This window comes from Astatotilapia calliptera, chromosome 12 (assembly GCF_964374335.1).
Source record: "Astatotilapia calliptera chromosome 12, fAstCal68.1, whole genome shotgun sequence".
In the NCBI taxonomy this organism is placed as follows: Eukaryota; Metazoa; Chordata; class Actinopteri; order Cichliformes; family Cichlidae; genus Astatotilapia; species Astatotilapia calliptera.
The window spans coordinates 16,169,744-16,194,557 of record NC_137433.1 but is presented as its reverse complement, the minus strand read 5'-3'; the positions used below and the strand labels follow the sequence as shown (position 1 = coordinate 16,194,557).

Genomic DNA, 24,814 nt, shown 5'->3' with positions numbered 1-24,814 from the left:
ATGAACTCTTCCTTCTGCTAAGTTGTGCTTCACAGCCTCCCACATTTTCATTATTATTAAAGCCATTTTTGTCCTGTTCCCTAATGCAGTAGTAGAACCTACAGTATGAAATCTTCTGAAACAGCCTTCACTTCATACAACAAGAATTCTGTGATCAGTTTACGAAGAAAGTCTGAAGATGCTGAAAACACTGAAATAGCCGATACCGAAAGATTACAGCTTCTTTAGTCAGCAGAGCTAAACTTTCAACATAATAAACAACATTTGGCTTTGGGACACAGGGGTTGATGAAATTATGCGTATGTGGATATTCCATTAAAATTATAATAACTTGTTAGTAATGAGCCCATCAATCATTGTGATTAATGGGCTCATTTTGCAACAGCTGGCATCCACACTTTTCAGATCAAATTACATTATTATTGGAATAACAACCTGGATGGGTTTTTTTGGAGGGGGGGTTAACAAAAATGCCAGATTTGTTATTCCAATCGCATACATAAACAGTTAGCTAACTGGAATTTCGAACTCTACAGCTGGACCAATTTATCAACGGGCCAAAATTTTAGGCCACTATTAAATATTTTCTGATCTATTGATATTGCCATTTATAACAGCAAATGACAGAAAATGAAACAAGTAAAGAAGAGACAACAGAAACACCCTTCAGCCAGGAAGTTGCATAGTTTGCCCACCAGGGGGCACTCTGCAACATCCCTTTTGCCAACAAGTGTTTGGAACTACAAACAAAACAGAGTCAGGCAGAATCACTAAATACCTACACATAACAAATGGAAGTTTTTTTGCGTTTCAGGTGTCTGAAAGAAAAAAAATATCGGCCGATATATTGGATTTTTAAATCATCAAATATCGACATTAGTCTTAAAAAACATACTATAGCTGTCAGGCTGAAGTCTGACAGAAACAGTTCTGTTTAGTCCCTGGTATTGACAGGTATGTAAGAAAAGTGTGTTTACACTCCAAACCAGTTGAGAGAATGGAAACTATGAACTTTTGCTATAGAGGCATAAGAGACAGCTTCTGTTAGAGATGTAAGCCGTTTAGAGTAGGTACAGATGTTCCTCCCTCTGTCAATAGCCTCAGTATAGTCTTCTTAGCTTTACTGGGAGCGTCCTGTGTCACTGAGCCTTTCTCCTGCCAATTCACTCATTTTCTTTTAGGCTATTTGGGATGCATAAAACTGGGGATATACCAACATTGGTGCCCATGTTGTCCCTACGTCTTTCTATGAATTACTGTCGGGGTCGTTAGGCTGGAACAGACATGTGAACAATGTCACCTTGTTCAATGTGGCATCCCCAGCAGATGTTTGAATGACTCAGTCCTGCCCTATTAATTCAAACATGTCCAATAATGACTGATGACTGGTACTTGAATAGGTTCAGACCTGGCATTAACACTCTCACTGGGTCTAGCGCTACCCTAATGTATTCCACTCCTCACTTTTATGCATCACCTTTAAATCCATTTTCCAAACAGCTTTTCTGACTTTTACCAGTACTAGTAAGGCCTGTACCATTCTGACTGGCCAGGTGTGAAGCACAACTAAATAACCTAAGCTTGGGGCATGGAGAAGACTGTGTAGAGAAGCTGGTGCCTTCAGTGTCTAAGCTGTAGAGATCTGCAGTCTTTTTTGACACAGATGAGTTCTCTCAGTTCATCCAGCTGAATTATTATGACAGAAACATCCAATCTGCTCTTGATAAAAAACAATATGCCAGTTGCATTAGAAAATGTCTCAGATTTGAACCTCCCTTGGCATTATCACAGACGAGAATTATTTCTTTTAAGTAACCAAAAGTTATTCGATTTTGCAGCAAATGAAGAAAGACTGTTTGCACTTCGTCAAAACAAAGTCCCGCGTCCATGTATGTCCTTGAACGCGTTGCCAAGATATGACCTAACTTCCTTTTCAACAGCTTCATTGCCATGATGAATAAAAGCTTTTGAAAATGAGAAATCCATATAATATCTTGGTATGAAGATGATCTGGTCCAGTTCTGATGAAGATCGGAAACAACGGAGCCTGTGAAATTTTAGCAAACTTAAAACACAAACCAAAAAAATTGATATCATATGGATTTATCATAGATCTTATGAATATTGGGCATATTGTTTAAAAATTAACTCCAGCTCCAACCAGCTGCTTCAGCGGCAGTGGTGTTACCCAAAATTGTAGTTTTGCATAATTCTGCTAACAGGCAAAGACAAATGTAACATCCAAAATATTAGAGACACGAAGTAATGTATTAAAAGTGAAGCTATGTTGATGCATTTAGGAGCCCTGCCTCCTCCTCTTGTGTCTCAACTTGGAGCTAAAGATCTGTTAGTCAGGGGATGGGGAGTTTTCAGTCTCCAGGGGCACATCCCTCTGAACTGCCTGCCAAACTTCTCCTCTCTCCATCATTTTTCTTGCTCAGCTTTCTTTCTTTCCCCTTTGAGTTCCTCGTCCCACTTCTTCTACTCCTCGTATTCGACCTTCTTCCCTCGCTCCGGCCTCTTTTTAACCTACACCGTCTTTTCCCACTTTCTCCTCAACAGAACTTTTCACTTTCACACCCTTATCTGTTTTACCCTCTCTTCCCTTTCCACTCCTCTTCCTCTCTCAGCGATCCACCTCCTCTGCAGCCGTGCATAATTAGGCCTAAACACAAGCCTGCTCAAGCTCACATCTGGAAGAAGTTTGGACATGGCAGTTTCCTACCAAGACGACTAAATATTTAGGTTGAGAGTTACTGCATGTGGATGAACTCATGATAGAGAGCGGGGGGAGGGGGGATGGAGATAAAGAGAAACGAATGAAAGTGGGACAAACGACTGGAGCTCGATGGAGAAGGCTGAGAATAAATTTATACACCATTAAACTACTGATAAGCATAAGTTTAAAGAAACGGCGATGTGTAAACGTGACACACACTGCAGTGTAAACAAACTCCAAACAGAGATACTGACGAGCCATAGGAGGAGGTGATAATATTGGGGGGGTCAGGGGGGTGGACTGTTTGCTGCTCCTTTATGGATGGCAGGAGCAACAAACAGCCAGCTAATAGTTTTAATAAACAAATCGCCGTCGGGTTTTCCCATGAGGCTCAGGGGCCTCAGCTGGAATGTTCACAGGGGCCAGCTGTTGTGAATTACACGTAGCAGCCAGCCCCGGAAGCCCAAGGCCTGGTGTCCTCCAGCCTTTGCCTGCTCAGCATGGAGGAGAGCATTCCTCCAGGCTGCCCCAGAGAGAGGGCAGCAGGGCCTGGCTCTCAAGCCCTCCGATTCTGGAGAGGAGGAAAAGTGATGTAGGGCATGGAAAAAGCTCCTATGCCGCACCTGGGATACTGTCTGCAGTTTCAGAGCGTCTGTGGAATGTCAGGAATAACACGAATACCCACACAACTTCTCACATTCCACATCTGGAGCTAATGTCACGAGCAACAGTGGGAACGCAGGCGCTTGAAAAGACTCACCGAATCCTCAGGAAAACAAACTTTCTAGACACCGTCGTTCCCGGGATATAGAGAAAATGGTGGATTGCAAGCGGAATTGTTTTCGCCTGGCAGAGAGCTTAATCAAAAAAGTGTCACAGAATGCAAAGCGCATGCACAAAACATCTTAACCAAAGTTAGGTGTGGGTATAGGAGATTATCTTAAGTCACCTCAACCACTGCCACCCGAGCCATTTCACCTCCTCCAGCTTTTCAGCAATGTGTTCCCCAGATGTTTATCCTGCCTTTAATAAGCAAGAAACATAAAGCCCTATAAATGGACTGCTGGCTGGCTTTAGCTCTCCTGGGCATAAATCCCCTCACTTTACCTCATATGCTTTCTCCAGTGGGGCAGTTGAACATGTTTTTCCCCCTGTGACGATGTGCACTTAGCATTTCTCCCGCTGGGTCAGAGTACAGAGACACTAACACACTGTGGGAATGAGCAATGTCTTCAAAAGACTGAGCAGCTGTGAAGAAAGTGGTGTGTTACTGTCCAAAGAAATGTGTCACTAATAGATCGGTAGGCCATCAGTCATGGGCAATAGTGTACTTTGGCCAGTGATGGTAGTGCTTTCAAGTTTGGTCCAAAACAGACCACACAAATAACTGCTTTATAATTACAAATATGCAACTATTCTGGGTCAGGATTAGTGCTGTCCAGCTCTCGCCAGATGTTTTTTTTCTTCCTCCCTTTTCAACAGAAGGAGATAGTGAGGCAGGGTGTTGCGGCATTTAAGGAGCCGCCCACCAGTAAAGCAAAGACTCAGACATAAAATACTTATAATTTGTTTCTGTTTATTCTAGTTCTGCGAGGCCAAGTCAGCTGGGCCATGTGCACGAGCGGCGGTGGCGGTGGAAGAAGAAGGAGCGAGCTGAAGACAGGGCGTCTAGCTGAGTCTAATTTAAAGCGACAGAGTTGTGTCAGAGAGGCAGGGCCAGATGATGGCTACAGTCAGCCCTATGCCCTCTCAACGCTTGTTTTAATGGTTTGCAGCATGGCAGCGTTCAGCCCAGCAGTTAAAGTAAATCAAGATGTAAGCGCCTAACCTGACAAGTCTTATTAACTCAGAAAGCCATTAATGTAGGTAAAACTAAGGTCAAGGGGTCATCGGTGTGTGGCTCCCAGAATACTTAAGCCTTAGATGATAATCACATTGGGAGTACTTTTTAAGAATGAACAACTAAAGGTGACTTCCCTAATCCTATAACATGGATATCCTGTGACTTCAACTTAATTTAACTATGGAAACAAGTTGTTTAAAAAGATTGGATAATATTTCCCCTCCAAAATGTTTAGGGGACATTCAGAAATACTATTATGAAAGCTGAGTGACACCAGAGAACAGAAATGAGGCCTAATTGTACCAGTGACACCAGTATGTCAGGCCCAGCCTTCAAAAATCCAGCCTTATGATAATAATACACTGTTAATTCGTCAGTTTGAATGTTACAGTGATGCTCAAAGTGTTCCAACTCACAGAGTGACGGTTCTGTTGGGCAGCAAGCCGGGATCCGGAAGTTCAGTCAGCTCCCCCTTGCTGCAGCTGACCCTGATCCCCACAGCCTGGACGCTGTGCAGTTTGGGGCGCTCTTCCGCGCAGCTGCAGCCACTGGTGGAGGCGAGCAGCCCCGGGCAAGCCTGGTAGAGCCTCGGCAACAGGAGCAGCATCAGTACCAGACGCCCCGGCAGCAGAGGGATGCCAACGCCGGGCGCAAACATTGTCCTTCGGCTGGATCTCACCTCAGCTGCACCCCAGCCTCCAATCATCCCATATCTGCAGCATGGAGCTTTCAGTGGGTGTAATGTGGGCGAGAAGAAAGTTGTAATAACAACAACAATAATAAAATCAGCTTTCAGGCCTTGAATGAATGGCAAGGTTAAAGGATCCGCTCAACAATGGACACTCGTCATCCGGTCATTCCAGAAATATTCAGCGCCGTTGATTTTTTCCCCAAGTGTCCCGTTATGTCATGGCAGCCCGGGCGCACAACTCCCTCTGGTCCAAACGCTTTTAATAAATCCAAGAGATGTGTCACCCTCCAAACGTCCACAACAGTTAGAAAAAAAGCGATCCAATATGTCTCTAAAAAGTTGATGGCTGTGTTAATTACCTTTAGAGAAGTGGGAGTGTCCAGATTACCGTTATCTCGCCTTCTGCGAACTTAATCCAGGGGTTGGTGAGATTGACGGCTGAGCAGTCACATCCACAGCCACGCTGTCGTTTATATGAACAAAAATTAATTCTCTTTTTCACTTGCTCGCATCTCTTGAAAGTTTCCCTCAGTGTTTTCCTCCAATCCCTAAGCTCACCGTTGCTTACTCTCATGCGCAACTTGAATTCAGTTTGAACTTGTTGGAAAAAAGAAACAAACAAAAAACAGCAACTTTTAGTTCGTTTAGAAGTGAGCTCGGAGCTGCGGTGTAATTCCCAGAATCTAGCGGTTTTGCTTGCTTGCCTCTGTCACACTCAAAAATCACTTGGTTACTACCCCAAGTGCGCCCATTCCGTCTTCGTCTGCGCCCTGGTCCCCGCGGTCCTAGCGCATCCGGATCTGCACAGAGCGAGACAGAGAGGAGGTTCCACATGTGACCGGGGAGGGGGTCAGGGCAACGACGACTCACGTTACACGCCTTCACAAAAAAAAAAGAAAAGAAAAACAAACATACGGCCCATTAGGTTTAATATTATGGATATGAGTTTGCCTAAAACCCACAAATATTTCCCCTATAAGCAAAACTGAAATAATTATCGAAATAATTAGGCCTAGTTATTAACTCAACTTTTGGCTTTTATCCCATTACAACAATAATACGTTCAATGATAAATTCATCAGAAAGGGAAACTGCTTTTGAAAATGTTGATCGGCCTGGGTGTAAAAGTCTGAAAGGTCTTGATTTCAGTGCCTGCCTGCACCGGGAGCCTAAAACTAAAATTATGAATGAATGTGGAAAGCCTTCATTGTATTGTGCCTTTGGAGCAGATCAAAGAGTTTTCATTCAATCGACGGGAAGCAGAGGAAGCAAAGACTTTTACAGATACGCTACGGCAAATGTGATATTGTTGCTGCAGAAAGAGTTATGATTAGAGTTATTGATCTTTAAAATGTAGACGTAGAGAATGGGGTGTCATATTGTAGATGATAACTTCTAGATTAATGGCATGTTTTCTTTTGTTTCCGTGGCTTCTCATAAATGCTGAAACTGGAGTGGCTGGCACAAAGAAGCTGTCAGGGCTCCAATACAGATAAGCTTTTTTCAGTCCTATTCTATCAAATTTTCACTGAATGTTCTTCCTCAATTATTCTGAGATAATAAAAAACATTAAATATTTTGTTGAAAGAACTATATATATATATATATATATATATAAATATTTATTTATTTATTTATTTTACAGAAACATTACATTTCTCCCCTAAAAGTAAAAGAATCCTTCCTCTGGCTCTGCTGCTCTTTTTTTCTCCCTGCGTGTATGGAAACTTCCCAAAATACAATATTTCAGTTTTAAAAATACCTTTTGATATACGAGAAGCTCAGTAGGATGGAAACCGTGGCGATTCAAATCTGGAGAGCATTTCAAAATATGAGAAGGTGAAGCAGGAAAGCTTTTGAAACGGGATTTTATGCAATTGGGCTTGACAACTATTCACCGACATATCCAAACTGCAGGCACCTCAGTCATGCAAGCAGCCTGGCAGTATAAAAGCGCACTGTGCTCTGAACCACACAGTGGACCCCTGGTGTGTTATTCCTGTATATGATACTTTACGTCGGGAATGGGCTGAAAAAGCCGGTGCAATTATTGAAAGAAAGCACAAGGAGTAGATGGGCGCCTGTTCAGCAATGAAACAGAGGGCTGTTTATCCAAGCCGTTAAATAAGGCTTCAAGTACAACACCCCCGTCCAGCTCCACAAGGCCCAGATCTCTCTCATCTGGAGAGCACAGTTTCCATTTTAAAATGTCACGTCCCAAACTGCACATTACATCAAATTGTACTTAATGGCATCCAGACAAACTTTAATGTCGGTCCAACATTTTCTCTCTATGTACTCCACACGCTCTCCCCCTGCTCCTTATAGCTTAGCAAGCAAGTCTCTCCTTCTTCCCTGTTCCACATCTGGACTCCATTCCAGGTGGAGTTATTGAGAAAGGGGGAGAACATCACGAAGGTGGAAAACAGAGAAGGTTGGAGGCTAAAAAAGCCAAAAAACGTATAGGGTTGAGATTGTGCCTCAGTGTCGATTTTGGCTGATGTTATACAAGCTTTTTGGGGATGTGTGACGAAGGCTGAGAGATGGTTTTGTATGTCGGTCGTCTTCTACAAATCCCACACTGGTAGATAAACATGTAAAACAATGGGGTTTTCAGCACAATTAGAGAAACCAGACCCACTGACTGCTGAGTTTCAGGCAAAAAGTCCGGATTTCTGCCAATGGATAAACAAAAGAAAACTTCCAGCCGGGAAACAGACGTCAGGCGACCTGCTGCCGAGTGTTTCTCGAGGAGCTCGTGACATCTAGTGGTGAGATCCGCAGCGCACTCGTCACTCCTCCACTTCTGCACATTTCCTGGGTGAATGGTTTTATTTAACACTTTATGAGAACATTAAGCTCTTTACTTCTACATTTTTGAGGGGTTATCAAACGATGTGGTGCTGTACTGTCAACACTCATTTATCCGAAGTCTTTCAAGTAATTTAGAATTTAATCCAATATAATGCTGCAAAGGAGGTTTATCTTTGTAGTCATTGTATAATGATCCACAAATAATGCAGAAATCAATTCTATAATTGCCTAGTAACCGAAATCATAGTACACTCGCCTATGCTTCCCCCCACTTGTTTATATAAACATACCATCAGATTTCTCCACGAAATGAATCAGCTCATGTCCATATTTTGTTTCTAATCCTGCGCAAAGATTTTATAACGGAGTTTAAAAATCTTAATCCATGTGTAATTTGAGTTTTATCGCTTTCATAAATTCATAAAGAACAAGTCTGAAACTGCAGTAATACTGCCGTCTTTTGGTCAGGAACGTGAATTACATAGCTGTTACACAGCCTCAAAGGCAACGCACGTCATAACTCTCCCTCCTCATGTGCTGCAGAATTATATCAGACATCTCTTGTCATAGACGTGGGTCTCCCAACAACTTTGTAATGCTCATTCAGTTACAAGACCTGGATGGCAGATAAGCTTGTGGGAAAATAAAAGCATCCAAACTACCGTTCTAGTTTCCTTTTTGCCTGGTCTGCTATTCACAAAGCATGTTGGCAGATTTTTAATCTGGATGCCTCTTCTGACACAAACCACCCCAAGGGATTTGTGTCTCCTCCTGGGATGAACTGCAGAGCTTTTACTGGCACTGCACTATGGAGCCACTAGTAAAACAATTAAATATAATGACAAACATAATCCCTAGATTGTGTGCGATATAATATGTGGAATAATAAATATGCAAAAATGCATTTAAATAAACTGTCTACCTATCTGTACAACTTCTACTACAAAGAGATGTTTGCAGTTTGTGTATGTCACAGACCTTGTTCTACATTCAAAAATGTGCGGTAAAGAACCAGCTTACAGCAGCAGTTAAACTCTTTTCTGTGCTACTTTTGGCGAAACTCTTTCTGGTGTTAATATGGGAAGAATAAATGTTTCAAGTTGGCAGACATAGTTACATTAAAGAAACAATAACACATCAGGAAAACACTGCATACACACATACACATTTTGGTACACACAACTGCAAAACAGTTATTATCGCTGAGGAAGCTTCAGGTTGTGCGAATTTATTAAGTGCCACATGAAATGTGAACATTATAGTGCATCTCTGAGTACTGCTGTAAGTGTAGCATCATCGATTCTTTTCACACTATATGTCCTGTGCATACATTATGCATTTTAAGTGATCTACATTATAGAATACATTTCAATCACAAACATCAAAAATATTTGCATATTAAATGAAACTCTAGTCCCTCAAAAGGTAACAAAAACAGCCACAAAAAAAAATCCCCTCATTATTTATAAATTCAGATTACAAAAGAAATACAGAAAAACTCAGGGGTTTTTGGCCTGATACTAAATTTGCAACTCCTGTGTTTGTAACAGTGTGAACACCCTTTCCCTTCTTCCTTTCTGCCTCTCACTCTCACATGTGCACACACACCCACAGATGAAGGGAACGCCTGAAGAAGCCGCCACACCCCTGCATGAGAAAGTATGCACACATACACACCCACACAGCACTATCTGTGTACATTACATTTTTTAAAAAGGCATGCAGTGTAAGTTTTCTTTTGATCCCACTGTGTCAGCAGAAAATTTAAATGAAGATCCTGATCCTCAGAGTCAGCCCTGTTGAGTTTGTCCAAAGCAGTGGTGATTTGTAAATCTGGCCTTAGCATAATGTCATGTGGCTTGAGTCCATGGCAGCTGTGAATCATTAGGCCTAAGAATAACCTAAAGATGGCACGGAGGCTGGTTAATTTAAAAAAAAAAAAAAGAAAAAGAAAAGACAAACAAAGCCCCATTTCTCATACATTTACAAAGAAGGCAACAAAGTGTATTATATTACTGCAAAGTATGGTTAAATGTGATCAGAAAAGAGCATCCTCGACCATATTGTTGATTCATCTCCACCTCCGTGTATCTTCCCAAGATCTAACTCAGTCAGATGAGGTGGATATTTAAGCCAAACAGGCGGCCCTCTGTGTCCACAGTGAGGCAGGGGTGGAGTGGCAGACTCAGTGGTGAGGGGACACGGTGGCTGGGGGGGAGCTGCCCGGGCCCTGGTACCTTTCTTTGGCGTGCTTCTCACAGTACATCACATCTCCAATCCAAAAGTGCCCTCGCATACTCAGGTTAAGACCGCAATCTGTGCACGTGTAGCACTCGGGGTGGCGGAATCGATCGTCGTTGATGCGCACGGCCTGTGAGCTGTGGAGAGATGAGCGCAATCAGGCACCAAGAAAACAGACTAGATGATCGAACGGTGAAATGAGTTTCAACAATCAGCACAAATAATCACCATGCTAAAACAAAACAGTTAATAGACCCGCTTGAACTGTCTACAATTGATGTTTCAGACTCCATTTGAAATTTTGTCTATTATTTTTCCCCCACAAATCGTTACACAGCAGACCACAATGGCAGTGTTGTGCACCAGGTAAACCAGAAGCATTCGTTCACATATTTCAGTTTCACCAGTTTATTCTGGTCATGTTAAGAGGCTCATGGCCTTCAGAGTATGACTCAAATTGGAGGTCAGATAATTTAAAATCAGTGATTTGATGTGCGAGTTTCACGGCAACTCATATCCTGATCTCATATACATCTTTATGATAATCTGATAACGATTAAGTAGTATATTATATATATAGTATTATATTCTATAAACACGTGAAGCCTCAAATAAAAAAAAAAATTAAAAAAAATAAGAATTCCCTCCAGAAAAGGATTTTGTATTTGTCATGTACACACTTCTCTATCCTGACTAGTCTTCCAGTTCCAGATAAATATTACCATTTGCAGCCAAATACTTAAATCTTTGTTCATTAAGACCCAAGTATTTTGCTTTTGAACTATAAGCACAGTGTCTTCTGTCTTTTGTTGAGGAACCCGTTCTCTTCGGTCACTCTACCATAAATGGCTGAGTGGTGCGCATAAGAGGGGAGCGGAAGTCTGACTCTCGTCACCAAGGCAAACACCTTTTGTCCATAATAGCTCAATCTGGTTGGGCTGGCAGGTCTAGAAGTCTCATGTACCACAGCTCAAGTGTGAAGGTTTTGTAATTGTGTAGCATCATTTGCAGATTTATAAGTAAAACAAACCAGCATCAAATCTTCTGAGTCTGAGACACAAATATATTATTATATCAACGGCTATGTTATCCAATTAAGCATGTAACTGCAGGCGACCACAGACTTACACAATTTTGGTACCACACCTCTCGCAGGTGTGGTATTTGCTGGTTCCTCCCACTGATGTGGTTGCTTTGGGGGCATTTGGTGAAAGATTTCCTGGAAACCTCAGAGCTGCCTCTGGAGAAAAACACACACACAGAGTTGCTCATGATGAAGCTTTGACACGCTGCGTCTCACTGCTCAACACATCAGCACTCTGTTTGTCTTCACTGTCCTCTGTCAGTGCAGCTTGTTTATGTTTCCGGTAACTGTCATCACAAGGTCGTCGCCTATGGGACACGCTATATGAAATTTCCAAATACTGGCCATTATCACGTCATGAAAGAATGTTATCACTATCTGGATTTATTTTCACTGCCAAAGATCAAAGCCAAAGGGGAATCAGACAGATGTATTCCATGATAACATTTTTATGACCCACACACTGCAGAGTTGCGCTCCTCATGACAAACATATGGAAGTGCATATGGTTCTGAATGATGCACATTTGTCAAGGATGGTTTCAAGATGGAGATGTGGGCAGCAAACAGAAACAAGAGAGGAAGTGAATTATAAAGTACTTGATATAGCTGACAGATGCAGAAAATAAGTCTCAAAGCAGCCAGTCCACATGGATAAAATCTCTGCAGTCACAAAGCCCTTTTGTGCTCAACTAATACCTACTGCCACTTTCTTGTGTGTTCTAACATACACACACACTTTTATATTTATGAAACAATGTGCACTTTTGTCTATAAAGGATGCTCTTTGGATGAATGAGCGTCTCACCTTTTTCGTCAGCCTCCAGGACCTCTTGCAGCATTTTAAAGGTGTTGGACTGACGAGGTGGATTGCGGGACTCCCTGTTCTCCTGGATCATCTTGTACACCTCTGAGTCTGTGTCGAACCTCTGCATGGCAAAGTCAGAACTGGGACTGCTGTAAAACAAACCAATAATAATCAGTATAGGATCTCTTCATTTATATATGATTTAAAATATATAAATGTGTATGATACGGTGATATTAAAGCATTAAAGTTTGTATTATGACTGAATAGATGGACATAAAACCAAGTCACCAATAATAACTTAAAGCAGGCCTCTCCGGCTCTCTTTTGTACATTTGATTTTTGCTGCACTTTGGAGTGTTGCAATTTGCACAAGTTTGTGTTGAGTGTTTTGGCTGCAGTTTTGCAGGCAGAAGGCAAACTTTATCGGATATCAGTTGGTTCCTCTATGTAGATGTAAAAGTTTTTTTTTTTTTTTTTTTTAAATAGTAACTGAAACTGAGTGCTGCTCATTATGAATGTCTGCTGTATTACACTCTGACAGAGTGCAGGCAGAGCAGGACACATGAGCCTGTGAGTATAAGCTCAGGGCAAATCAAAGCTTTGAGTTAAGGGTAACTCTCTCCACACACATATTTGCAACTCATCACATGCATTTGCAGATTCACCAGAAGTGTGTTTGTAAAGAGCCAACTAAGAGGCCCATCTAAGTTTGAACTTCTTTAGCTGTTGCTCAGAACAGCGCTTTTATCTAATCTAAAATGGTAAAACAACTTATCTGATTTATGAGATTTCTGCCATATTTGTTCCTAAATCAATCTATATTGGCAGGTACTTCCAACGACTGCTTCAACAGCTCCAACATTGTACAATAGCAGAGACAACACCCAGACCAAACCAGAGAATTCTCCCCTCTCATCAAAATTTAAAATATGATATTACAGTGGGAACTGTTGAATTTATTGATCAGGGGATTACTGTTATTTCAGGAAGGTTCTTGGGAAATTACTAGTTGATGCCAAGAAAAGCCATACAAGTATGATCTGGTATGATTTGAAATGGCATGTTTATTTCTACATTAATAGCAACTCTGTACAAGAATTCAAACAATATCAAACTAATGCTCAACCTGCTCCACCAGTAACACCATACTTTGCTGTCTTGCTGTTAACTCAGCAAACAGCTACAAGGAAGAAACAAGGAGGGCAAAAGGCTAACTGAGAGAGCCACATCTCAAATCTAAAATCCTTAAAGAAAAAATAAAATAAAGAGCTTAACGAAAAGCGGCTTTGTTTTTTTGTTTTTTTTAGAAAACTTCTGATTAGTTAAAACCGGTTAACAAAGTAGTAATAAGAGAGGCTTGTGCATTACATAATCTATAGCACAAAATAACATCACCAAGTACAAAATTGATTCAAAAGCCTCTCCAACAGCCAAGAAACATGAGATCCCGCAGTTGCGTGTCTCTTTTTGTGAAGGTGTGACCTTTGGCCTTTTCAAAATGAAATGTCATCACATCATTTTATCCCATTAGAAACTTATGAAATTAGCCCATGAGTTCTTGAGTTGTGGTGAAAAACGTGTTTCGACAAGCTGCACTGGCCCTGAGGTCAACTGCAAATCTGTACCAAATTTTTATAAAATCCCTCGAGGTGACCTGACACATCATGTTCATGAGAATCCCTGCACGTACATGCAGACTGACAACTCAAACACATGACGCCTCCAGCCACTGTTGTCGCTGGTACACAGCCATAGAAAATTACTTCAAACTCTGCATTTTTGCAATTTCAGCTTCAGGTTAAGGGCAGGAGGGGAGAAGAAGCTTCCATCAAAGGGGATTAGACACTGTGAGCTGAATGATTATTACTTAACAGATAAAAGCTCCGTCTTCCAAGCAACCCGAGCTGAGGAAACCCATGTACTAAAATGTAGATTGGCAGAACATTGGTAAGACACAAAATTTTGTTCCTGTATGTGTGTTTGTCTGGAGGGAGTGTTTTCAGTCATGTGGAACCAGTCGGCCAGGTACACACTGTTCAGACTAGGTGCGATTTGATTACTTCAAATAGGAGCCGTTTTGTCAGCTAGAATAACCCAACCTGACTGACTGTCCCACCTGTTGTCACCTACTGCAGAGATATTTATGCTTTAACTGACACCTGTGGTGTGAAGACAAAGCCCTCAACTTCATTCAACACTGTTGTGATTTAACATACAGATGTGAACCTATAAACGCTTTTTATTTATTTTTTTTGTACAACAACATTACAGTTAGCGTGTTGCTGGGTTTTGGCAGATTTGTAACATTTTTTAACTTCATGTAGCCTGGCTCTATACATTCAATTATTATGAGTTTAAAGCAGATTCAAGATGAGAAATCTGTGACTGTGTTGCTTTTAAAAAACAAATCAGTTTGCGTGACTGATAATTCAAATTATGAGACTAGACAACTTTGTTAAACTGGAATTGGGCTGAGGCAAAGAGACAGACGTGGCCATTGAAAAAGGAAACAGCCCTGGTTTCTTGGGTTTTAGGTTCAGGTTCACTGTCCAGCTGCAAAGATGAGTAATGGTTTTAAATGAACATGTTCAGAGAATTTTCATAAGATATATTTCTGTGTATGCAAAGCCCATTTCCCCCTTAGTGAACATGGCTGCAACAAACAAGGGCAAACAGACATAGCAACAAGTATGTGAATGAAACAAATGCTCAGACCCTTTCTTCTGCATCACTGAACATGGTTCAAATTGAAAACAGACCTCTCAGACCTCTCCAAGTTTTCCACATGCTCAGCTCCACCCTAAGCAAGCCATTTCCCCTTTTCCTTTCCCTCACCATCCCTCATGACATGCTATCTCAAAACAAATGGAAATTCTAGGTAAAAGAATAGAAATAACAGGACTTATGGTCAGAGAAAATAACATGCATCTGAACAAGCAGTCAAGCACACAGATTATTAGTGCAAGCACATTAAAACAACTATCACTTTTAAATCTAATTCCACAAAACTCTTGGGAATTGCGCTTTCCAATGTTCTCACATGTATATATCAGTGGCCAAGACAAATGTGCTGCTGGTTTCTGTATCCAGACTTGGCTCACGCGAGCAACAATGAGACCCAAGGCATAGCTGCATGTAGTCGAAACATCTAAGATCACAAAGCTAAATTCCAGCCATATTTATGAACTGGTTTCCTTGAAGTACAACATCTAAACCAAAGTCAAAACATATGGAGAGAAGGAATTAAAAACAGCAAAACATAAGATGACGAGACTCACCTCAAAAAGAAAAAAAGAGAGAAAGAGAGTGAAAAAAGTGGGGAAGAACAACTCCAGCTAAAGTCCTTGTCCTTTTAACAGTGCTAGAGCAACTCGGCAAACATACCAACATACAAAAGAACAAACAATATTGACACACAAGCAGATGAAGAGCACACACCTCTATCTAAACCAGACGGCACAGAAAATGCAAGAGTGACTGAAAGGTGTGCCTTTAGCTGAAACTCATTGGCCATGCATCATGAAGGGGTGGGAAAATGGGTGTTACAGAGTCTGTGATTGGCTGGAAAGAACAGGGAGAGACTTTCTGTGCTAGCTCTAGACTGGGGGCCAATTAGGGGGAGAAGCAAAAATCAATCTTTTTTGGGAAGGGTCTGACTACAGCTGCTGACACATCACTAGCTATGGTTAGCCCAGCTGGACTTGGGTCTAAAGTCCAAAGTCAACTATCGTGCACTGAGGAGGGGAAAGAAAAAACAGCCACCGTGAGCGTGCTGACAGAAAGGATTGTGTGAGAGACTGAAGTGAAAACACCAATTTCTTCTGGGACAACAAATATTCCAAACAATGCTTAGGAGGGCAGCACCTGCACAGTGGGAACAGAATCAAATTACAGCTACATCACCTAATCAGAGAGGGTGAGGCAGGAAACAAGACACTAAAGTGTTGCTGAGGGAGGTGATGAGCCGTTTCCCAAAGGTTCATTTGACTCCAAATGTTTCTGCAAAAAGCAGTAAACATCGAGAACCACCTGGACAATATCAGTAGATTCACAAGCTGGCTGTTTTACTCTAAATGAAGGAACTGGTTTGGCAGATTTCTCAGCTAATCTGCATTTTGACAGAGATTTTAAAAATGAGGAAACAACTGAGAAACTGAAAGAATTTTTCAAGATGAGATCACTGATGCAACCAGATAAAACTATTTTCACTTCTGTAGAGGTAATAATAAGTGTCTTACTACTAACACAGTGTAATGCAAATAGCCTTAATTGTTATTATAATTTGGGTGTAATTATGTCTTTGATAAAGTACAAAATTTGAGAAGGATCACAAATGTAAATACAAATCTCTCTATAAAAATCTAATAATAAAGAAGTTCGATGATTACCACCCGTTTTAGTAGTTTTCCAAAATTTCAAAATACATGTGTGCATGGTCTGTAAGTACCCACTTTCATGCCATATTTGCAGCTTTACAGTTATAAATGAGGTACCAGGTGATGGTGGAATGTGCAGGTGCAGCCTCTACAGGCCTATAGGTGGCACTAAATTACTGCATTGAAACTGTGTATACTCCAATTAGACAGGAAAAAAAACTTACGCTGTAGTACATGTTAAAGCTTTAGGTTCTGTTGTGCATTGTCCTCTAAAGGGGCCCTCGAGTAGTTGGATATCAAGCTATCATGTGAAAGAAAAACCAGAGAATCAAATCAAAGGAAAAGCCATCGTCAACCAACTGCTGTTGTAAAATATTTTGCCTCCATGTTCCTCCAGAACATCTTGGTTATGGATGTGGTGGAAGCACTGTTTACACAAAACCAGGAGATTCCCAGCTGCATTAAAAGTTGGGAACTGTGAAGGCCATAACACATGATTAACATAATTTTCATACTTAAAGACAGAATGTTCCCACAAAGTTGACCAAGTTAACTCCCAACTATGGCCACAAAATGCCAACCACGGCTTAACACAGCCACTGTAAACCAAGTCGGGTTTTTCCTTTGAGCGTGCACCTAAATTTTAAGCCTAAAGAAGTGAAAGAGTCCCGGTTTGCTCTCAGAAAAAGAGAACAATCCATTTGGTGTGGTAATCCTGTGTGTGTATAGGAGTCAAAAGTAGGTTTTAATTATGTTGGAGTAAAAGTGTAACATTTACCTGCGATGAGGCGACACTGGTACGTCACGCTCAGTGGGACTTTGGGGTGAGAAGCGTCCTTGTGGAGTTGTGTTGGACACAGAGTTGTTTCTGTAGTCTGAAGGCGAGAAGTCCTGTGGAGAAGGAGAGAGCAAAAATGTATGAAATGATGCAATTTAAACATAAGAGACACACCAAGTGTTTTGCTCCATTCAGAGACAGGAATTCAGTGGGTGAGATTCTGAAGAGCTTCTCCACCAAGGAGTGTTTTGGTATTGAAGGCAGTTCGTCCATATTTCCAGAAACTCTAAATATGAAAACCTGAAATAAAATTATATCTTTTGAAAGACACATTCAGTCAAGATCAAACCAGGCGAGATCCGATTGAAACCTTCATCGGATTTTAGACAAATGTTTCAACTTCAAGTACCAAATAAGCTACATGCTTGCATTGTTTAATGTGATTCACTGTGCTGCCAAGGTTTTGACAGCTTGAGTCACACCGACATTCCTTTTACTGGTTGTTCCTGCTGATCCATTTCAATCTCAGCAAGCTGAATTAACATTGTTTCATCTTGATAATCATGCACAGTCTTAGGTGTGCTCCACTCCCACAGCTGATAGATGACTGATGGTGTAGCAACAGGTGTTTGGTACTAACTGGAAAATTGGTTTGAAGAGAAACTCAGAGCCAGCTTGTACTGTAATAGGTTCCAGATGCTCTACACACCTGATGATTATTCATCTGTAGTTACTGTAGTTAAACAGCAGCATCACACAAATCAGTCAAAATGAACACTTACAGTACAAATACTGAAATTGAGAAATCTTAGTCAAGTGAAAAATATTTGACTTTTGACAGAAGAGGGCGCTAAGTACCTACAGGTGATCCAGCAGTTCCACCATTAAGTTAAAGGTAGATTTTTCCATCTTTACTCTAACAGTATGGGTTGAAAAAAAACTCCTGAAATTCATTCCTCAGCATGTTAGTTTAGCTCAGGAAAAGAAATATGCAGTACAGAGTTAAGACAGAATCATCAAAATGCCATATTATATTTCCCAATCCTGAACTTGGAAGCTGAAAGCTTGATTATGATTTAGAGCAGTACATGTGTTACATGTGGTCTGACTATTTCCTGGTGAATATCATTCAACAAGGATAATGGACTAGCCAACCTGTGGCAAAAAGAAACCTGGCAGTTATTTCACTGCTGTCTTTTCAAAACTGGTATTTTAAGTCCTCATGACTACTTGGCACAGCTCAGAATAATTAGCAGTCATACTTGTTGATCACATATGCTGCAATATTCCTACTGAAGTTTACTTGTGAAATAAAGCTGTTACTTCATTTCATCTCCCGCACACAGTGCACACAGTGCAGGAGATCTTGTGCTAGAAATCGCAAAGCCCACAGACAACCCAAGAGTACAGCTTTTGCAATAAAGCTCACCGATTTTTTTTTTCTCCTCCCTCAAATGTCACCAGCTGGCACAAGTGTTACATGGGCTTCACAGCAAAGTGGCTCCACCCAACCTTTTGAACCAGCACACATCTGAAAGTCAAGCTGGAGCTGATGCAAGAGCTCAGTACTGAACAAATAGCATGGATGGAGTCAAAGATTTGTGTGCCCAATGCCAGCACCCGCTTCCAATTCAGAAACTCTTTGAACAATGTCTCTGTTCTCAATCGAGTCCAATTTTCCTGCTCTTTTTCCTTAGTGAGTGGGTAGATTAGTGGCGGATGCCAGGAAGCCTTTACCAGAAATGATCACTGGGATGGCTCCCCATGATTCCTCCCAGGATAAACCCACCACAAAAGGCAGAGGCTCAGAACATCATATATTTCATACTATCACTATGCACGAATAGAGACATCCATGCTGTCTTTATTTGAGCAAATCTCTAGGGAATGTACTGGAGGGATATGTATAGATTCTTTCAGACCTAGTGAAGCCAAGCAGTATGTACTGATGAATCTATTCTAATACAAACCAAATATATGTTACATAAGTGTCCAGCTACTGAATGTGGATCTTCATGCATTCCAACATCATAAGAATTTAGGGATAAAAATCACAGCTCGGCTCGGAGACTCAAGAGGAATGCAATGAAGTAAAGAAAAACAAAAGGGATAAAGAAAAAACACATGCGCTCCACTGTGACAGGGAGTATGCAGCTGTGACTGAGCTTGACCTTAGAAAGTTAAAAAAAAAAACTTTGTCTGCACAACCAGAGCAGCTCTCCCATCACCACAATCCATTCTGCGAAATCCAGTGCCAGAATTTTATAGCGGTAACTGCTACATGACTAGCAAAGCCTTAACCAATGCTTCCTGCATATGCTTTGTTCCAGATCATCACTGTTGCATTTTAAGCCTTTGAACCATTACACACAGTGATCTCAGTTCTACAGTGCATTTGGGGAACTGCATCATGACAGTGCCAACAATACCCCCATGTTTCATGTACTAGAAAACTCAAGAAGAAATACGGGTGAGCTGAGGAAAGCCTATTTTCTTTCTTGGATGAGAGAATGGTCACAGATGGAAGAGACCAGCGGAGAATATCATCAGCCAATTTTTTTGTGGTTCCAGTGGCTGGCAAGAAGAGGAAGCTCTGATTAAAGCTGCGCTGAACTGTAATCAGGAGTTCATAGTCAACAATCCCAAGATCATTAGGGCAAGTTGCTGGAATGCTGTACTGCATTTAAAATAACATATCAAGCTATTGAGCACTATATATATCCTCTTTAGGTATACTGTTTAGCTTATTATGGTGTGTTTGTACATACAAATGCACAGAGACAAAAATCTGCCTGGAGAACAGATTGGATATCCACGTCCCATTGGTCCAACACAAACAATGTTTTTTGCCAAAGTAACATGCAAGGTTTCAGAATTTGGGTTTTTCTATGTGCTTTTTCCATTTCAGTGTTAACCATTTTTCATGCTTGAAGTTCTATGATATTTAATATAATGCCCAAACAGCCAATACCAACACAAAACAAAATAAACTCCAGCATTTAAAATGTCTTAATTTTAAAATCTCTAACTTTATGTATGAGGCCCTTTGCAGCAGTAAGACGGAGGGCCACATCTGTCTTACTGTGGAAAACATGGCAACTTAAGGTTGTGCTGAAACCTGCTGTTTATTTTCATCGTTCATCCATTTTATACACTCACATCTTCCATGGCAGGGGAGAGGGGGCTGGAGCCTATCCCAGCATGCTTGGGGAAAGAAACAGAGAAGACCCTTGTGCGTCAGCAAAAACTGACCCGACATTTATGGGATTCAGCTTGATTTTAACATGTGAAAATACAAACACTGGTGCCCCAGAAACTCACATATTACAAAGTATACATTGTATTAAAACCTACATTCTTTAGTCTTGACATTCATGTAGATGTTACCTTGGCAAGTACCATTCACCTTAATGTTCTTTCACATAAAGCATAACCACACACTATTAAGTGACACAAGTGGTCTCAACTAGAACATGCACAACACAAAAAAGTTCTCCAGCCTTGGTCAGATGGAGATCTGTTGGTCCCCTTCTGACAGGTGCACCTGATCCAACCCAGTCTATGAAGGGCCAAACTGGCAACCTACAAGACCCAAAAGATCTGCTGCCAGCATCCACGATTGTGTTTTTTTAAAGACACTTCTGGGTGCATTTGCAAATATTTATTAGTAATGTTAGTTATAAATGTATGCTGATTATTCCTATCTGTGGATTGTACCCATCCAAAGTTAAACCAGCTTAATAGCACTAGCTAAGAGCTTAGGCCTCAGTCACACAGGCTTGATGACCCTCATGTCACTACATAGGTTGCTGGCTGTCACCAGGTAAAATAAATGTTGTGGCCGCCTGTAGTTTTTTGCTGTAGTGAAACTACAAGAAGTTTGGTGCAAACCAGAAATGGACACTGTTCTTTCCCTCTTCCCAACCACCACACTTCAAAAGTCGCAACTTTAACTGACCAGTTTTACTGATCGTCAAATAATTTGTGGGTGTTTGTAACATTTGCCAGCAACCTCCCACAATGACTTGCCAACCGGTCAAAGAACACAAAATTCTCTCTAGCCGCTGACTGATCTCTAGGCCTTTACAAATCCATTTCACAGTAACTACCAATAACCTACAGCAACCCACCAGCTAGAAAATAAATATTTTTCTCTGGCAAGATGGTTGGCAACTGGTATGTTGGCCTTGGCCTGGCCTGTGTGGTGGTAATGTCTGTCTCCAAAAAAGAAAACAAAACAAAAAACACAGCAGCAGCCAAAACACTAATTGAAGATTCAGAATGCAGAATCCAAAAACGCCTGAGACACTGCAGTGGCTACACACACCTTTGAAAGACTTTCATATACTCCTAATATGTGATCAGCGTTGCTTTGGCACATAACAGTAATCAACCCACTAGAAGGCAGGTGATTTTACTGTTGTGGCTGATCTCTGCAAAACAAAACTGTGGGCAACTATAAATGGGACGTATTCATTTACCAATATTAGAGATAAAGCCTTAGTGCATTATAAAAACTGTTACAAAAGAAAAAAAAATCATTCTAAACACAATCAAGAGTTTATCCATTTTAGACACAACAAGCATAAAATGCCAAAATAAAGTGAAGGCAGCTGTTTCAGATAAAGACCCATGGGAAACACTGGGGACAGTGCCAGCAGAGGAGTCTTCAGTCTGGCTCCAACCAAGCCACTGTGCATCATCATTACCACCCTGCAGCTTCAATTACAGGGCACTGGCCAGCAGCACATAGGAGTGATGCCTAGAGGAGCTACTTTTGGGAAGACAGTTGCCGCTGTAAGAAAGTGCTGTAACTGCTAATTCACTGTCTCCACCTCAGACATGAGTGCTGCACTACAATGAGGCGGGGGACACCAGACATTCTGGGCTTGGTAATAATCAGAGCTGTGTAGGTTTTTTCCTATCCAGCAGTGGGCACTGGTGGAGGTCCTGAGCAAAGGCCTGAGGCGAAGAGTAACCTACTCGTTATCCACTGTTACTGATAGATCCCTGCCTTGTAATTATGTCTGAGCAATGGTGCATTACTGTGTACACATTCTGTTACAAATAAAACACAATACATGGTTAAACACAGGACATCTTTTTGGAACAAAAAAAAAAAAAAAAAAATCATGTAATTAACATTCTTTACCTTTTTTATTGGCTCATGTCCGACTGCCCCTGCGTTATGAAAGGTCTTACATCTCCGACTACAGTCCTGGTTCCAATAATGATATGACTAAAACAATGTGCTGAGACTATACCTGTGCATATAATCTAAGACAATTAAGACTTAAAGGTAATTTTCTTTTTAATCTAAATGCATGCTAACTTCGTGTTCTGTTTTGTTTTTCCAAAATACTGATGCAAAAGTCTTACGGGACTCCAGTCTATGCTGCAGCATGCAATTCTTTACAAGTCAAGCTCATTTTTCTCAGGGTTTATACATAGACATTTGTAAAATAGGCTTATATAGAGCAGTGACACTGAACAAAGGAATAGATTTTTGTGACTTTGGTCCTAATAGCTCCTCTACTCTCTACTCCTTTACCATGGCCACACACAATCAAACTGTACAAGATTAAATGAAGAACATAGAAAACAAGATAAGAGGATGATTCTAAACATACAGTACTGCCAAGAAACATTGGATATCGAATGAGCAGCATTCTGATACACCTCTGAATGGATGAGCATACTGGGTGCTGCAAAACATGCTTGACAGAAACAGATCGTGAAACAGTTATTAAGTGCTGCAGTTTTAGTTTAATAAACAAATGATTCCTGAAGCTAAAAGTAATGAAGTAAGATCTCTAGTGTAGGTGGCCTGAGAGAGAGACTCACTGCTACCAAAACTGAATAGGTCAATAATATGTCTGCATAGTGTTTTATACACAAAGGGTGCTTTGAGCAACACATTTTTATCCCTATAAAATTCCCCACAAGGCTCTGACTGAATCAGCATATCAAGCTCATTAGACATCTGGAGTTCATTATGGTTGGACTAAAAATCACTGGACTTCCAATTCATGGTTGGCGAGATGACTCTCTTCACATGCGCCAAAAAAGAAAAAAAATGTGTGGTGGGGTTACAGTAAGAGTCAAGACGAGCTGAATGTAAACAAGACTGACGATCAAATTTTTATAAAGACATTTTTGTAGTTTTTTTGGTGTTTTTACAGTTCCTCCCACAAAGATAACAGAGCTCTAACTGTAAGTAGTCTCACAGCATCACAACAATATGTTCCACTCTCACATTTCACACAGATTTAAACCAACTGTACTGAATACTGGAGTACTCTGTATAGCGATGGAAAACTGCCACATATATTTCAACAGGAATGTCCACAAATGACTATAGACCATAAATCTAACATGTCAGCATTTATGGTATGTCAGTGCAGAAGAGTTACTCTCCACATGTCATTTCTGCAGCCTAACAGTTATGATTCACGATCACCCAATCCACCCCTGGTAATCACTACACTAAAATGTGGGTGTTGTACTGTGTAAAACTACAAAAATATATGCTAACATGTCTATTTTTGTTGGCACGAACATATCAAGGGGCAGTTATTCATGTCATTCCCTTGACAACAACTTTAGGAATGTTGACATTATGCTCAACCACCTTCGTAAACACCAACAACTTCTAAAAAGGTCCATCTCTCTCAGCCAACAGTTCTCCATAAAACTTTCAGGGCCATCTATCCCCATGAGTGCACCCAGAGGCCTGCAAAGCTCAGGGAATCAAAAGTGTCCCAGTTTGCTTTTCCATTCCAGGGGAAAGAAAAACAGCTGTGCTGATCAATCAGAGGGGATGACGAGAGGCATGCTGCCCACGGAGAGGCCACAATGGACCCCGAGCTTAACGGCTACGAGTCCACGTGAAAGGGCCTCACACTGCCCAGTCACAGAGCTCACTGTGCAGAGAAGAAAACATCCCTCCACCATGACCGTGCAGCCAGCACTGCTCCCCAGACACTGGCTTGGCTTAGCACAGCACCAGCATGCCAAACCAAACAAGAGGCCCACTCACATCAGATCTGAGAAAGTGCATCATTCCAAGCCATCATCATCATCATCTATATAATATGTATATTTCTATTTAGTAAAAAGGAGTGGCCATTTCTGTTGAGCTGAATTTTCCTTAAGTTCCCAGCCTCTTTGATACTTTAATTACTTCAATTTTCATCCAACTGTGTCTATAAAGGTTTATATTTTGACACCATTAAAAATAAACTCCATTCTTGAATGCCAAGTCATTTTTCCTGCTCCAATTTGATGAGCACAGTTTTGGCCTCAATTTAGAATAACGAAGCACAAGGCCGCCTTCCTTCTGTGACGGCTATCCTCCTGTGAAGAGAACAATGGACAGTAATGCATGAAATAGAGGATGTGGGGATTGACAGCTACTTCTTTAGATAAAGAACTCCGTGACATGTCATACAGCCAAGGC

The 24,814-nt window shown here is 41.1% G+C and overlaps 2 protein-coding genes across 5 annotated transcripts in view; both read right to left on the bottom strand.

Moving 5' to 3' along the window:
• Positions 1-6,083, bottom strand: part of adgra2 (adhesion G protein-coupled receptor A2) — a 39,705-nt gene extending 33,622 nt beyond the window's left edge. The window contains exon 1 of the mRNA XM_026187328.2: positions 4,979-6,083. Coding sequence (XP_026043113.2) covers positions 4,979-5,268 — 290 coding nt within the window. The 5' untranslated portion in view covers positions 5,269-6,083. The remainder of the gene's footprint in view (positions 1-4,978) is intronic.
• A 3,196-nt stretch (positions 6,084-9,279) lies between these two features.
• pdlim2 (PDZ and LIM domain 2 (mystique)) overlaps positions 9,280-24,814 on the bottom strand; it is a 32,536-nt gene continuing 17,001 nt past the window's right edge. For 3 of the 4 annotated variants that reach the window (XM_026187846.2, XM_026187845.2, XM_080287481.1), the window contains 4 exons: positions 17,356-17,468; positions 12,200-12,348; positions 11,437-11,548; positions 9,280-10,445 (listed from right to left, as the gene is read on the bottom strand). In XM_026187846.2, the coding sequence (XP_026043631.1) occupies positions 10,253-10,445; positions 11,437-11,548; positions 12,200-12,348; positions 17,356-17,468 (567 nt within the window). In that variant the 3' untranslated portion in view covers positions 9,280-10,252. The remainder of the gene's footprint in view (positions 10,446-11,436; positions 11,549-12,199; positions 12,349-17,355; positions 17,469-24,814) is intronic. The other variant, XM_080287482.1, reaches the window with a different exon arrangement.